General features: G+C 46.8%; 1 protein-coding gene across 4 annotated transcripts in view; it reads left to right on the top strand.

Moving 5' to 3' along the window:
* Nucleotides 1–9,424: 9,424 nt before the first annotated feature.
* Nucleotides 9,425–16,778, top strand: part of RPN2 (ribophorin II) — a 32,416-nt gene continuing 25,062 nt past the window's right edge. For 2 of the 4 annotated variants that reach the window (XM_077832045.1, XM_077832048.1), the window contains exons 1-4: nucleotides 9,425–9,541; nucleotides 10,937–11,130; nucleotides 13,828–13,923; nucleotides 15,318–15,493. In XM_077832045.1, coding sequence (XP_077688171.1) covers nucleotides 9,529–9,541; nucleotides 10,937–11,130; nucleotides 13,828–13,923; nucleotides 15,318–15,493 — 479 coding nt within the window. In that variant the 5' untranslated portion in view covers nucleotides 9,425–9,528. Of the gene's footprint in view, nucleotides 9,542–9,582; nucleotides 9,674–10,230; nucleotides 10,359–10,936; nucleotides 11,131–13,827; nucleotides 13,924–15,317; nucleotides 15,494–16,778 lie in introns of those variants that run through there. The other 2 variants (XM_077832047.1, XM_077832046.1) reach the window with 2 other exon arrangements.

The following is a 16,778-nucleotide window of genomic DNA, read 5'->3' as shown; positions in this document are numbered from 1 at the left end:
GCCCCCCTCACCCTGGTGACCCCTCAGCAGCACCACCCTTGAAGAGAAGTGGACCCTGTCACAGAGGAATCACAAGGGCCCTGGCGCTTTCTGATCTCATTCCTGCCTCGTTCCACCCTCCAGGACCCTGCTTGGAAAGACAAGCAACGGGCATCAGAGTCGGAGACACGGCTCCCTTTTATGACGGTGGGCGGCAGGCCTGCATCTGGGAGGGAGGAATGGCTCGCTTGGTGGCTAAAGTAAATCTTTGCATTGAGCATGGGTAGCAGCTTCTGCTTGACAGTGGGTGCAGAGTGGCTGCTTTAGAGTATCCTCCACTTGATAACAAAAGCAGAGGGGCTGCACCGGTTTCTGCCTGGCTCTTACTGCATGAGAGCTGTGTTGGCAGCTGCTCCTGCCAGACGTGTGATGGCACATCACCTTGGCTCCGGCTGGACAGTTGGTGCAGAGGAATTAGTTTCCATTTGGCTCTGAATGTCAAGGGGCTCTGGCACAGGCTACTCCCGAGCATTGGCTGCTTAATGGCTGAGTTGGCCCAAGTCTTTGTCTGGCATGGATTGCACACTGGCTGTGTTGACACAGGCTTCTCTCTGGCACTGGGCTTAATGTTTCAACTTCAGCAACCTTCCCAGGGCAAATGCAAGTACGAAATGCACTTGTGCACACACACATCTGATTTCCTTAACCCCTTGTAAGGCTGAAAGGTTCCCACCGGGGCTAATAAGAAGTGACAGCAACCTTGCTATAGTTCTGGAGTGTGAGTAGAACAGCAGCCATCTTAGGCAGTAATTTTGCCGCTTACAGACAGAGCTAATTCTAACTGTGGAAGTGTCGTGGCCAGGAAAATAACTTAACACTTAATCAGTAGGCAGTGAGTCATCAGGAGACACTCGTGCACATGTTCTACATGGCAGGCTGGAAAACCCTCAATGGTTATTAAACTCACCACCTTGGTGCTACCACCACCTTGCCAGCCCTTGCAGTGAATGGAAGTACCAGCTGGCATGATCCTGCACTGGGAAATAATAGCAATACCAGGCCAAGCTGCCACAGCTCACAAGACCAGCAAGCGGGTGCCAGAAAAAGAATGAGACCAGGTTAATTCATTAGTAGAAGAGAGAGGGAGGGATCTGGGAAGGAGCCCTCAAAGTTGCTGTATCCAGTGTGCATCTGATTCTCTTTCCATTCTCCTCCCCACTCTCCCTCTGTACCCTCCATCAGAAAAAAGAATCAAATTAGTGAAGCACTTTGAGCCAGCGTCCTGCATCTGACATCAGCCTGAGCGGCGAGTTTCAACACGTGCGATGGGAACAGAGCAAACACATCCCATCTGTTCGAGTCTCTGAATGACTTCCTGTCCCCGCTTCCAACTCCTCATTTATCGTCCTGAACACAGGGAAGGTTGGATAAGATCACAGCTCCTTTCCCATAGCCTGCTGTAGTGATCTTTCCGGGAAATGCAAAGAGCTCCTGCTGGGTGGGATCAGACCAAGAACTCATTACATCACTCAAGCTAATGGTATGAGAGCACTGGCTGCAAGGAGCTCACAGCTAATCCAGTCCCAATGTATCTCATGGGGATTCCCGTAGAGGGCAGCATAGAAGTACTAGCTGGCTATAAGGGAGGGTAGGGTGTGTGCTGGAAGCACTAAGCAGCAAAGGTTTCCAATCTTTTCCAGTTCTAGCTTCTCCCGGCAGGAGTCACTTTAAGGAGAGTTCTAGGAGTAGAGTGCTGGATTGACTAGAGTAACTCTCAGCGGCTCAGCATGGGTCATTATACAAAATTGCTGTAGGAGCTCTTGTTCTGAAAGGCCTCACAGTTACTTCTCTTCCAACAGGGATCACTGTAGCACGTGGCACTGGCTCCTCCCCCTCTGAGCATCCTTGCATGTCTGACGCTCACACAAGGCACTTAGTTTCCAGCACAAGTAAGGGAATCGGTGATGGAGGCATCGGGTGCAGGGATCCTTGTGTTGTTAGCGGATTCGATTCTCCCTATACAGTCCAGGGGGCCAAACAGAATTTAAAAAAAACAGAACAATTTAATTAAAAAAAAAAATCCCCAGCTGGGATTCATCATGGAGAGCTTTCCCAGTGTCATAATAAGGAAAGCAGATTCAGGCCAGTGCAATAAAACTCTTGTTGGCCTAGAAAAAGGTACACTCCCCAGGAAAATAGGTTTAGTAACATGAACTATATCAGCCGATCATTAGGGCTGCATTGGAACAAAAGGTGTCTTTCATAACCCTTTACATTGCAAAGGGGGGAGAAAAGGGTTTTTTTCCTCTCTTTCTACACCCCTGCACTCCCCACCGCTTTAGGGCAACTGCTTCTGGTACTGAAAACCCACTGAGGAAGGCCAGTCCAGAATCGGTCTGGTGAATTTCACAGGCAATAGCACCCTGGAAAATGCCATTTGCTGGCAGGCTGAGAAGGTACTTTAGCATTTAAAGGAGCCTGTCCTGTGGAAGCTCACTGGCCTCAGCAGCAATGTCAGCTGCATGCTCTTTGTGCCGTCATAGCGCCTTTAATGCCGGAAGGGGCGCTGGGTGAAGGGGGGGAAGCAGGCTGACATTCTTTCACAGGACTTGAATTATTGAGCCTAAAAGAGGAATTGTTAGTGGCTTTTACCAAACATGGACTGCTTGCTGCCTGACCCACTGCCAGAGAAAGGGGAGAGGGGCTATAAAATGACACATTCCAAAAGATTTGGGGACCAGTCCTGCAATCATTACTCAGGCAAATCTCCCAGTGAAGTAAGTGGGGCAGATTCATCCCTGAACTGGTGCTAGGGCCAGTGCAGGGACCAAAGGCTTGCACCTCCCGTGTTCAGGGGCTGCTGGGGGCAAAGTCAGTCTCTGTCATGCATTTGAACAGCCCAGAGGGCTGCTCTAACTTGAGCCCTGGGGGTCAATGGCTCCTAAGGTTCAATGTAGCTGTGCAGAATTGCCAGGGGACAGGACTACCCCATCCATGCTCATGCTTGCACTAGAATACCCGCTTAGATGGGGCCCTCTGAGGAAGATGAGCTATAGACCCTTTACATGTCTGAAGCTCCCACAGAGTGCCTCCTGCATCAGAGGTATTCCCCTGGGGGTTGACATGCTGGTTTAGTCAGCACAAAGTGGCCATGACATGTGGCAATGTGCTGGCTATCAAACTTTGATAAAAATTTGTAGCTGTTGCTACCTACCCAAGCCATGCGAAAGAAGAAGACCTTGGGTGATGGCATAAAGCATGAGGCAGAATGACTTTAACTACCCAAACAGAACAATAATACCCTCCATATGCACCATGCAGGGAGTTTCATTGCTATTATGAAGTGGAATTTATACACACTGAGACCCAATGCGCTTACTGGGCATTATTGACATGGGTATGACCTCATCAAGGACCAAATTGAAAGCTTAATTTGTGTGCAGGGCTCTGCAGCTATTCCATAATGAGGTTTAGCAGCTCTGTAATAGGATACAGATCAAGTGCACAGTTATTAAAACTTAGTAAATAAAGTTTTAACAATCATCTGGCACTTATTTTATATGCAATAGCCATCCCATTAAATAGAAATAAAAGCTGCATTTAAGGCACTTAATTGCACAAGTGGCCTTTGGTTTTTTCTCTCTCATCTCATAAAAGGCTCCTTTCGATTTGTGACGGGTGGAAGAACTCAACTGTGGAATTTTTTTATCCCCTCACATGCATGGGCCATAAGCACATTTGGCATTTTTGCCCAGAGAAGAGATGTTGCTGGACTGCAAGAATAGGAAATGGGTTTCAAGGAGACATTGATGTCTTCCTCCTGGTGCTACTGCTGGTTTCAAAGCTCAAGTCTCATCAAACTCAGAGGCCTGGCTGAGGATAGGTAGTGAGTGTTGCAGCCTGAAGCTTTCAAATGACCTCAGAAGCTTTGGGGAAATGTTGAATTAATTTCCATGCACACAACAGCACTGGATAGCATCAGGCAGGGTACAAAGAGGCACTCTGCAAGCTTCACACAGGCGCTATCTGCCAATGCACCTCAGACTTTACCTGTGATATTTTGGGCTCATTGCACAATCCTACCAATGAATCCCCATATCTCCTGCAACTTGTGGCATTACTGCTGGTCCAGATGTGGGCTCAAAGAAAGGAGAGGCTGTCATTCATTGTGAATTTTTATGGTAGTTTTGTGATTTGGACAAATGTCCACTTGGGGCTATAATTAGACTCCAAGCTCTTTGCACATCTACTTAGAGCTGTGGGGAGAGTGGAAATTCCATTTCACAAAGGCTTTCGAGATTTCGAAATTTGGTTTTGATGCAATTCGGAATGAAACCTGAACATTTCTAAATTCTCCATTAAAAAAAGAATTTTTTTTTAAATGAAATTTGTTTGGATAGATTAGAACATTAGTTTTGACAAAATCACAATAGTTCACTGGAGTTTTTAAAATTGTATATTATAATATAAATACAAAATTCAAAAACTTCAGAACAAAAAGTCATTTCTAAGTTAGAAATCACAATGTTTTGTTCTAACAAAGTTGGATGTTTCCACATCATAGGAACCTTTTTTTCCCTGAGGTTTTTTTTTTTCCTCTGAAGCAAAATTTTGGCAAAATTGGTCCAATTTCTGTCAGCGTTTTGATTTCAGTGGAGCTGCATTTTCTGACGGAAAATGGTTCCATCGAAGATTTTCTAACCACCTGGGACCAGCACAGGATCTGAGCTCTGGCAAACTTTGCGGGGGTTCATATTTTTAACAAATGTGTGTGGGTAAGTGTAGTTGGTGAAACAGACTGAAGTTCTCTGTGCAGCCACAAAGGAGGCAGACACACTGCAGATGTACCTATTCTACCCCCTGCTAATGGGTCTCAACCCTCATCTGGAGCAACCAACTCCCAGTGCAAGAAGGTAGATCTGTCTGCATGGCCATCCAGTCTGTGCCCTGAGTGCTGAGACTACCAGCAAGGCTGTTGCTCAGTGAGTAAATTTTGTAATTGTGGACACCTATCATTAAAAATGGAGCTGAGACAGCCACCACATTTCACACAGTCTAGTGAGCAACCAGCAGATGCTAAATCTGGATATCTACTGACTTAGTGGGGGGTTGAACCAGCGACATAGAGATAAAAATGTTTTATATCCCATTCCCTATCAAGCTATCAAGTTGCCATAATGGGCTTTATTAAAAATGACTCCATCTCAAAGTTGAGATTTTGCACTTTCTCAGCTGGTGCCTAACCACAGAGTCATCTTTATTACCATCAATGCTTAGATAGCACCATGACAGGCACTTTGAAAAGACCTAAAACTGATTCAGTAAAAGTGGAAAGAACACAGCTTACTTCTCAAATCCCAGGAATGTAGGATGCTGGAAACGCTCAGCTTCTACTGGGCAAGGTTGTGTACTGTAGCCAAGAGGGAATAAATATGGAATTTGACAATGTCCCTTTTTCTAAGTATAACCCCCTGCAATGGGGTTTACAAGCCCCATACTGGGCAAGGACAGAAGGGAGTGGAGAGTCTTCCCTGTTTACAGGCAACCAGGCTGATCACCCTGCACTACCACCCCCCCAGAACTGCCAAGTGTGGAGACATGCACCCACAGCTGGGATCAATAAGGAAAACAAGCCCAGCTATAAAGAGGGGGAGAACAGCAAGGGAAAAGGGAGGCAGAAAGGCTTGGGATGGTAGAGAGGCAACAGGCAGGAGACCAAAGGACATTGAAAGCCCTAGAGCTTAAGGGCTGATGGACTCAATTTAAGTTAAGAGGTTATAGCCTGGTCTAATGGTAGATTAATTGCAGGGGACCAGTTAGCAGAGAGTTGCACCAAGAACAGCTGACATTCCCAGATTGTGTCAGCTTCCCCAGGAACTTTGGGCCTGATTTGGTGAGAGAGGAATCATGTCAGTTCTTCCACTGACATCTTAATTATACTGCATATTCTTAACACACCAAAGTCAAGAAAAGGGCATTACATCCCAGTGGCTGGTGAGAACCCTTCAGGAAGCCAGTCTCTCAACTCAGTCCAATAGTGTGAACAATATGTGAGGCAGAAGAAAAGTAGATCAGAAAAAAGTTATGAAAAGAAGGGCACTGCCTTCCCAGTGGCTGTTTTTCACACCTGAATAACTTCAGGGCTGTTGTTTTCTAAATGAGCAAAATCATCATCTGCAGTAGAGAGAGTAATAGCCTCTGGAATCTGATTGTTTCAGTGTAGATGCCTCCTAAGTTGAAGGAACATGTGAAACTGGATTTTGAACAGCAGGTCTGTGAATAGCTTGGGAAACAACAACAAAATATAAGATTCCAGCACCCTCTGCAGGGCAGATGAAGAATCAAACTTTCTTTCTTTGCCAGTCAAACAATTACTTTTCATGACAGGTTTCAGAGTAGCAGCTGTGTTAGTCTGTATCTGCAAAAAGAAAAGGAGGACTTGTGGCACCTTAGAGCCTAACCCATTTATTTGAGCATAATTTGTTAGTCTCTAAGGTGCCAAATGACTTTTAAGTGCTGTAATTAGTTGGCTTGACAGCCCCAAAAGCCTCCTGTTTTTATTGGCAGAAAAATGTGCTAGAGTAGCAGCAGTGCCACTGCCCCCCACCGTCCCAGCAACGAGCCTCTAGCGTGACCTGGAGAGACCACTCCGACAGGTGAAGGGAACACACCGTACAGGATCAAACCAGTGGTCTGTCTGGTCCAGTATCATGTCACCACAGCGGCCAGGACCAGCGGTGTCAGAGGAAGGGGTGAGAAATTCTGCCGTAAGCACTGATGGACTAATCTACTTCCAGAGGCAGTTTCCTCCTAGCTCTCCACAGTTAGAGGCTGGCTTATGCCTCAAGCATGGGGGTTATACGCCTTCCCAAACTACTCTGGTTTTAATCGTTGTTATTCTAATGCTGGATATTCCTTTTATCCATATAAATGGCTGGTCCCTCTTTGATCCATACTAAGCTCTTGTCCTCAATCATATCTTGTGACAATGAGTTCCACAAACTAGTCGCGCAAACAGGGGCATTGGAACAATTTTTATAGAGGGGGTGCTGAGAGCCATTGAACAAAACTCTAATCCCTGTATATAGTGGAAACCACTTCAATCAGGGGGTGCAGCTGTACACCCAGCACCCCTAGTTCCAGCATCCCCGCATGCAAAAGTATTTCCTTTCATCAGCTTAGATTTTCCTCCTTTCAGTTTCATTTAATGTCCCGGTGTTCTTGTACTATGAGAGAAGTTGAAGAGAAATCTCCCTTCTCTATGCCATTAATTATTTCACCGATGTATGATGTTCAGGGTTGTCCCTAGTGGGGTGCAGGGCCCGGGGCGGAAGTGACGGATTCGTCTTCCGGGACCGACCGGGCCAGCCAATTGCACTGGCCTATGGGGTCCCTCAAAGCAGGGGGCCCAGAGTGGTCGCCCCAATTCACCCAACCCAAGGGACGGCTCTGACGATGCTGATCCATGCAGTGGTCCCTGCAGTAGTCCTCATCCCAACAATCTCTGCATTCCCACACTACCTTTTGGTGGTTCTTGACCTTTCTCTGTCCCCATCTCATTGCTGCCAGATCTATGATGCTGCAGGCCCCTGCCAAGAAACTTCATCTCCCTTCAGCAGTCCTCAGCTCTTTCCAATGCTATGGTCCCTGAACCCCCTTTACCCTCCGCTCCATCTCTCTGCTGCAACTGTCTCTGAATCTAGCCCTCCATGTCCCCCACATGCTGAGGCAGTCTTCACCCCCTCTCACAACTTTATGATGAGCCTCATGATATTTGAGGATTTTTTTTAAAGTCCTTGTTGCTGGAAGCAAGAGAATGCATGAAAATAACAGCTTTGCCTTTTTTTTTTTTTTTTAAGCAAGTTTCTAACCCTCGGGTGCTGCAGAAAAAGGCCAGAAGACGTGAAGCAAGGGCACCCAGAGTGCTCAGAAACCAGAAGGCAAACAGAAAGAACCCATCATTTATTATTTTTATAAAGCTTGTGATTTCTCAGCAAAATCCAGAACTTGGGGAAGGGGTCTGGCTCATGATTTTTGTGCATTTAAGGCTTGTGATTCCTAACCCCCAGGGTTATGCTGGGAGGAGTGCCAGCGAGAGCCGCAGCAGCCTATTGAGGGTGAGGTTTTGCTTTAACTCCATTTGTTAACACATGCTAGTTTGAACTTTTAGCCCGGGAATGGCTGCATCATCGAGAGCAGCCCCTGCAGGCTCAGTTTCACCGAGGACTCAGCAGCCACCTCCACCATGCTGCACAGCTCAGCCTAGCACCCCTGCCTGGGGCAAAGAGCCACCTGCTGCCATGGGCAGCCCCAGTGTCGGGACTTGGCTAGATCCTCTTTGGACAGGAATCCCCAGCAGGCCTGGTCCTGGGGGCAGCAGGGAAAGCTCTAGCCCAGGGGTGGGCAAACTTTTTGGCCTGAGGGCCACATCTGGGTATGGAAATTGTGTGGTGGGCCATGAATGCTCAAGACATTGGGGGTTGGGGTGCGGGAGGGGATGAAGGCTTCAGCTGGGCTGGGGCCAGAAATGAAGAGTTCAGGGTGTAGGAGGGGGTTTCGGACTGGGGCAGGGGGTTGGGGTGCCGGGGTGGGGGTAAGGGATCCGGCTGCGGGCTCTGGGGTGGTGCTGGGGATGAGGGGTTGGGGGTGCAAGAGGGTGCTCCGGGCTGGGACTGAGGACTTTTCAGGGTGGGAGGGGAATCAGGGCTGGGGTTGCGGTGGGGGGGGGGGGAGTCAGAGGTGCAGGCTCCATGTAGCGCTTACCTCAAGCAGCTCCCAAAAGCAACGCCATGACCCCCCTCTGGCTCCTATGCAGAGGCACAGCCAGGCGACTCTGTGCACTGCCCTGTCTGCAGGCGCTGCCCTTCATCTCCCATTGGCCGCAGTTCATGGCCAATGGGAGCGGCGGGGGCAGCACTTGTGGCGGGGCAGTGTGCGGAGCCCCCTGGCTGCCCCTAAGCATAGGAGCCGGAGAGGGGACATGCCTCTGCTTCCAGGAGCTGCGCAGAGTGGGGCAAGCCCCTGACCCCGCTCCCTGGCTGGAACAGGGCAAGCCCCAGACCCCGCTTCGCGGCGAGAGCTTGAGGGCCAGAATAAAACATCTGGAGGGCTGGATGTGGTCCCCGGGCCGTAGTTTCCCCACCCCTGCTCTAACGATTGCTCTCCGCGAGTTTAAATTTTTCCTCCAACTGCCCCTTTAAACCTGCCTCCCTTAATTTGAGTGGCTGGGCATTCAACCAATCAGCGAAATACACATCCCAGCCAGAGCCCCGCCCCCATCCCAAGCGAACCGGGAGGAGTGAACCACGCGGCCTCACCGGGGGGATACTTTGGAATTGTCTCAGCTCCGCGCCCACCCCCAGGGCGGGTTGTGCTTGTTCCCCGTTCGGAAGGGACGAGACGGGTTAATGCACTAGCGCTCATTGCCGTTTGACTCCTTCCGCGTCCCTTCTACGCTCCCCCCTCCCTGCGGAGCCGGGTGGTACGGGCGGCGCCCTGGGCGGAAGCAGACACGTTTCTCCTTCCCTTGGTGAGGCGGCCAGGGGGAGAATGGCGGCCCCGGGTAAGGAGCAGCCTCCCCCTCCCCTCAGGGCAGCTGCCCCTGCAGAGCGAGATGGTTCCGCCTGTCCGGGGTGATCCCGCTCCCTCAGGGGGGCCCGGGCCACACGCTCCGGGGAGGAGCGCTCCCGGGCCGGTACGCGGCAGCCCCGCCAGAGCGCTGTGTGGCCGCCCAGGGAAGCGGCCCGGGCCCCTCCGTGCCCCGGCCCTAGGGCGGCTGGTCCGCCCGGTGCAGGGGGCGTGTGGGAGCCCCAGCCCTAGGGGCCCGGAATGGGGCGGGCTTGGGGGATCCGTTATCTCCGGGCCCGGGGAGTTTTTGTGGCCCCCCTTCAAGCGGCCGGGGCTGACCTAGCCACGAGGGGTTCCGGGTGTCGGTTGTGTCGTGGTGCTGGAGGAGGGAGGCGTGGCGGGTTCCCTGCGGATGGTCAGGCTCGGGACTTGCTCGGGCTCCTCTGGCAGTTCGTTCCCTGGGCGGCTCCCTTCCACCGAGCTTGCTTTAGGTCCCGCCCTTACCCAGGGCTCGGTGACCTGCGCTGTCCCAGGCGAGCAGGGCAGTCACACTGGCTCATAGATTGAAATTGGTCTTTAATGGCTTTGGGGCTTGATCCATTGGTTGTTTTGAAAATTAGGTCAAAAGCCGTGAGCCCGACCTGATCCTCTTTCTCTGTTCTTCTGTTCTCTCTTTTTATGCAGTCGTCCCACCCCTTGTCATTCTTTTCCCCTTGCCTTTTCCCACAGGGCTGCCAGAATTGGACTGTCTAGCACTGTCTATTTCTAGTAGTGCCCTTAGCGATTTTCCCATCTGGCAGTGGAAAATACAGGTCAGCAGAGCACAATTGTGCAGTCGGGGTGCAATCCCACACTGAAATCTTTCCTGCACTTAGTTTCCCCAGCTGCCCTCTGACCAGCTCTCCCCCCTTGGGAGCCCTTTTGGTTACGTAGGAACCAAGTCAAGTCTTTAGCTCCCTAAATTGCTCACAGGGGACTCCTGGGTGATCCTGCACCTTAAGTATTGTCTTTCATGTGTCTATAATATTCTTGCAAAGCCTTATGTCACCACTTCTGACTTGAACAGTTTTACTGGTCACTATTCAGAGTGTCAGAACTATTCAGAGGCTGCTGTGGGTTGTCGCTAGGGATCTGAGAGAGTATCACCTCTGCAGTGCTCCTAGCCTGTGCCATCCAGAAGAGTGAGAGACCAAAAGTGGCCTTCAAACTAAGTTCTCCTGCTCAGTTCTGTGGAGTTGATGGGCCAGAATAGGTATTTCCATTTGAAGTGTTTTCAAGTTGGGTGGACCACATTGCTAGTCCAGCAATGCCAACTATTCACTAATGCCAAACATGCCCTCTGTTAATGAAACAAAATGCACTCTGCTCAATAGCATCTTTCTTTTTTCAGGTTCACACACCCTCTTCCTCTTGGTTTTAATGGTTGTGGCCAGCATCCGAGCCCTGACACCTACCCATTATCTCACAAGGCGTGATGTGGAGAGACTGAAAGCTTCCTTGGACCGCCCATTCAATGATTTAGAAGCTGCTTTTTACGCCATTGTAGGACTCAGCAAGCTAGGAGTGCAAGTATCTGATGAACAAGTGAGGAGATGCTGCAATAAATTGTATAGTCAAAAAAAATTCACTTCTCTCCCTCTCACCCTTTTTTGTCATGAGATCTTTTTCATATGTTGTCAAATCCTAGGTTTGGAGACCAGTTGGAAGCATTTCTGCATATGAGTAACTTGGTTAGGTACTTCCTGTTGCACTAAGTGTTTCCAAAAGCAGTAACATTAGAACGGTGCCTGAAATAACTTACTAATATTAGTTATTGGTCTTCTTTCAAGCTAGTATCTGATTTTTCTTGGCATTTCTTGAGCTATTGTGTTGTACTGTAGAAAAAAATATAATACAAGAAGTGCAGCATTTTGTTGATCTGTGATCAGTAACACTGATTACTGTGAATTTTACCCCTACCATACCATATTACTATATTGCATTTTATTCGGGAAAACGCACAGCTACATTTTCCTCTACAGTAGATCATGCTTAATAACAACCCAGATATTAACAGATTCTGGTTAATAGCAACACTGCTGGGAATCGGTCCCATGCCATTTACTTTATTCTTAATGGGGTTTGGTACTGGCAACAGGCATGCAAGCACACAAGGACCTCACAAGAGGTAAGGGTCTGTAGGCTGCGAGGGGAGCAAGTGGCAGGGCAGTAAAAGGGAGAAGAGCTGCAGCTTGAATGCTCATGCTGCGTGGTACCTCTTACTGTGCTCTCCACGCAATTTTGCAGGGATGTAGCCAGGAGAGGCACCATCCCAGCACTTTCTTCCCTGGCTGCAGCCTTGCAAACCTGTCTTCTGCTTATTGGCAACTGCTGGATAATAGCAATGTTTTGCTTACAACTGAGGTGTTGCTAATAAGCTAATACTGTAGTTACTACTCATAAAATGTCAATACTGACAAGACCATTCATTTTACTACATTAGCTTGCAATTGTATTAGCATACCTTTCAACTCACTTTGTCATTGCTTCTCAACTGTGGGGAATGGCTTTTTGTCATGCTGGTTTACTCAAAATGTTTCACTTTCATTGAAATCAGATGACCACTTTGCAGTTGTTAAGTTGGAATTTGCACTGTGCTCCTGTCCCATTTCTAGTTGTTTTTTTTAGCGAGTATAGTGGAAAAACTCCCACATAATTTTCTCCTGTTGCCCTTGGCTATAATACAGATATATTTCTAGAGCGTGTATCACGAATATGTCCTAAGCTCCTAGCATCTTTACGCTCTTTTCCTACTACGAATAATTCCTCGATATCTTTAGCGTTTACATCTTTTAAACACGAGTAGATATCATATCACCCTACTCAGATGTCACCTAGTTAAGCTATACATAGTTATCTATTTCAATCCTTCCTCATAAATAGTTCCTCTAGCCCATTAATGATAGTGTTGCTGTTCTCTGAACTCTCTCCATTTTGTCAGCAGTAGCGTAGCATTTGCTTACTGTCAATATGTGTTCAGTATGTGTGATTTTTCTGCTTATTTTTTCTAGGTCTTTTTCATGGTTAAGAGTGATAAGAACGGTCATACTGGGCCAGACTAATGGTCCATGTAGCCCAGGGGTTCTCAGCCTTTTTCTTTTTGAGGCCTCCCTAGCATGCTATAAAAACTCCACAGCCCACCTGGGCCACAACTGTTTTTCTGCATATAAGGGCCAGGGTTGGGGGTAGCAAGCAGGGCAGTTGCTCGGGGGGCCCTGTGAAACTAGGTTGCTAAGGCAGTGAGGCTTTGGCTTTCTGCCCTGGGCCCCAGCAAGTCTAATGCCAGCCCTGCTTGGAGGACCCCTTAAAACAGAGCCTGGTTGCAGACGCTTCAGAGACAATAGGAACAAGGCAATTGTCAAATGAGCCAACCCAAATTGTCCAGTCCCAGCTTCTGACAGAGATTTAGGGACACCCAGAGCATGGGGTTGCATCCCTGACCAGTTTGGCTAAAAGCCATTGGTGGACCTGTCCTCCGTGAACTTACCTAATTTTTTGTTTAACCAGTTATACAAGTAGTAACAAAATGCTAGCCGAATAGTCATAATATTTTGATACTCAAAAATACTATGTAGTGTTTAGCTTCATCCAGTAGAATAAATGTATCCAAACCCTGTGGTACAGACTTTCTCTCCAGTTATTCAAGGAGCAGCTATTCATATAACATCTACAAATGGTTGAAAACTCTCTCCTATTTTTAACTTATGTGCCTTATCGTAATGATCTGACCTCTGCTTATCCCTTTAGTCTGTCAGTGAGAAACTTGTCATAGGATGCAGAGAAAAATTCATATTGCTTAACTTCAAGTTTGTATTTGTTGAGCTGATTTCCTTCCTGTTTATTTTTGGAAGTCTGGATTGTCATCTGTTAACCATTTCATGTTAAATTTACTGATCAGCTGTGTTTTAATCTGTAAAATCACCATTCACATGGATTTCCTCTGTCCTTGAAGGGGTGGCTCTGCTAAATACATTTTAAGTCCAATATGGGTAGTAAAATTGGACACAGTTTTAATTCAGCATTCATTTGCATTGCAGACAACATGCAAATGATTTCATCACTGGGCTTTCTAGAGTGTGTTTTCCTACTTTGGGTTTTTGGTCAATACAGGAATGAAGTGAATTGCATGTAGTTGTCTCCTTTGCAAAGAGTGTTTAAGGTCTTCTTAGAGTGTCACTGAACTCCATTTTTAGTGGCAACAGGCGTGACTCAAATCATAAATTGACTTCTCTTTCTGCACAGGCTGCATGTAACTTCATCAAGTCTAACATGGATCCCAATAGTGTCGATTCCCTTTTCTATGCTGCACAAGCCAGTCAGGCTCTGTCTGGATGTGAGGTGAGTTCAAGCCCCTATATTATAGTAGTTTCAACATTTGCTCTTGTTCTTGGCCAAAACGACTTCTTCATCTTGTGTTAGCATGCTGTAAAGTGGTTGTGTTTTATTTTATGGTTTACAAAGTATTTTGGGATCCTCTAGGATCAAGACTATGATATAAAATCACCTTTTCCTAGAGGATCCCCAGTCATTTAATAAATCATACATATAAAATACAACAAAAACACAGCCACCTTGCAGGATACTAACAGCAGGGGGAAGTAGAAGTTGATATATAAACAAGTATTTTGATCCTGAACAATTCTGAACATTTGGACAAAAATTTACTTTCTTCACCTCACCTTGAGTTTTAATGAGGTAGAGAGCAATATGGCTTTTTTTTACCTCAGCACCATCAGCATTTTCATGCAGGGGCATAGCTTTGAGGGCCTTATAATTTGTACATTCAAAAACTACATTAACATAACATTGCATGCTTGATTTTGCAACTTAAAGTTAGAAAATGCCAGATTTAGAGTGACCAGTGCAACCTTAATTCTGCCCCCTTGTGTGTCCATCCTGTGTACTGAATGCAGCAGCGGGCCCTGTAGAAAAGTATTATGTGGTCATATAATTAAAGACTGTGTCACAATACTCATGCATGCATAAGACCACTTGATTGCTAAGTTAGGTATGTGTCTTGTTACAAAATGTTCTTTAATATGTTCAAAATTCACATACAACCCAAACCTGACTATACCTGCCCCCATTGCTATACAGTCCTCACCATCAAGTTACTCTGTATCTTTTTGCCACGTGGCAACACTGGTGGTCATCCTGCAGATATCCCTTCTGCCCCTGGATGGTCACCCCCTTTTATCAACGCAAATTCCCCTCCACATCATTCCTGATGTCAGAGGATCTCAGGGTTGTGAAGGTTGCTGCCTGACCCTCCACCCCTAATGCCTTGACCAAGCAAACTGCATGCATGAACAGATAGCGGATATGGTATCTGAAGCAGAGCCAGCCTCTTTTGGGGTGGGGGGTAGTCCTCATGTTGTTTGGGCTCCTCTTGGTGAGTTATTGCATAGCCAAAAAAGGAGCCACTATCTTTTTGATAGGAATCACTAAAACTGGTCACATTATACTTTATAAGCACTTAGGGACAAGGACCATATTTTTGTTCTGTGTACAGCACCTACCACAGCGTGGCCTGGTCTGTGACTGGTGCTCCTGGATGCCATTGCAATACAAATATGATTTTTATTATTTAACCTAAAAGATGATGAATGACAGAGGACCTTTTCCCCCTACCAAATTCTGCCCATTCTTAGGTCAAATGTGGAGCACCCCTTCATTCTTGAGGACAGATTAATTTAAACATGGTCTTACATTTTCTGTGTGTTCTGTCTCAGGTTGCCATTTCAAATGAGACCGGAGAGCTGCTTCTTGCAGCTGTCAGTGAGGATTCCTCAGTCAACCAGATCTTCCATGCCGTCGGAGCCCTGAGTGGCTTTGGGCTTCCTCTAGCATCCCAGGAAGCACTTAGTGCCCTCACTTCTCGTCTTAGCAAGGAAGAGAACGTCCTGGCGTAAGTTTTGCACAAAATAAAACAATTCACTCAGCTGCATATTCATCCTTTGTAAAGATGGCTTCTTTTAAAGTGAAGGGCACTTGCACATGTATGGGGTTTTTTTATAATGCAGATTTAGTGAATTAGACACTGTATTTCCAGCGGTGACGTCTATCCACTCCAGTGTCTATTGCTTGGGAGAATAAAATGCTTGTGAATGAGCGGGTGAAAATATGCTCTCTTCCCTTAATTGTTCACCTTCAGGTTTTGCAAACCAGTTTTTAATATTTTCATTTTAGTTTAAGAACAATGAACTTAGAAGAAACTGACTGGCTTTTTAAAAAAAAAATAAAAGTTCATTTGTTTTGATCTCTGTAGAATCTGGCTTGTTCTGCCTCAATCTGCTCACAGGTCAAGAGAGAGCTAATGGGGGGTGGGGGGGAATCCTTTGTCTGGTGACACAAGCATTGTGATATTTAGCATCAGAAGAATTTAATAGCTTTATTCGAGTTGATGAGCTTGGAAAGAGAATGCAGCTGTTCCTAAGAAGGTGGGGAAGAAGAGAGAAAGCTTTATAGGTGCTAAGACCCTCAACTCCCACTGACAGACAACGGGAGATCAGCACGTCAGCAGATTGTAGTATTGGGACCGTTGATGGCTCAGACCTCTGAAGTTTCCTCCACTGATTGGCGGTGATTTGGCAATATTATCTCACAAGGTGTGCTCCACAAGAGCAATTTCTGTGTTTTGAGCATCCAACTGAGGCTCTAAATAAGAAGCTCTGTCCTGCCAGTATTATAACGTCAATGCAGTTTGTTTGACACTCATGTCAATCAGTGTTTTAGTTTGCTTATTAGGCAGGAAATGTACTCAAGAAAACCAGATCCTATGTGTAATAAGCACTCACTTTGCCAGTGAATAACTTGCGAATCATGACCAAAATGGACATTTACTATTAAACATCCTGTCAGAAAAGTACATTTGATTGAGAGTCTTGACCCAATCTTTGTATACTTTGCTTGTAATTACACCCATTCCTTTTCCCACACCCAGCTCTAAGCAATTTTCTGCTCATTTTTAAAAATATGCTGAGTAATTTTGTGTAGTACAGATAAGTGGTAGCAAGAAAGTAGAGACCTGAACATCCATCTTTAAAAAGGGGAAGAGGGGGTTTGTGAAAACTGTTACACCCCGAGAGTGATCACTGTAATTTAACACTGTAATTTTAACACTGTAATTTACTTTGAATAATGGTAGGGCCAAGACTTTCAAACGTAAGTTCCTAATGTCAGGCCCCAAATCC

Source organism: Eretmochelys imbricata, chromosome 13 (genome assembly GCF_965152235.1).
Source record: "Eretmochelys imbricata isolate rEreImb1 chromosome 13, rEreImb1.hap1, whole genome shotgun sequence".
Classification (NCBI taxonomy): Eukaryota; Metazoa; Chordata; order Testudines; family Cheloniidae; genus Eretmochelys; species Eretmochelys imbricata.
Note: the sequence above shows the minus strand (reverse complement) of the source record. Positions and strands in the feature narration are given on the sequence as shown.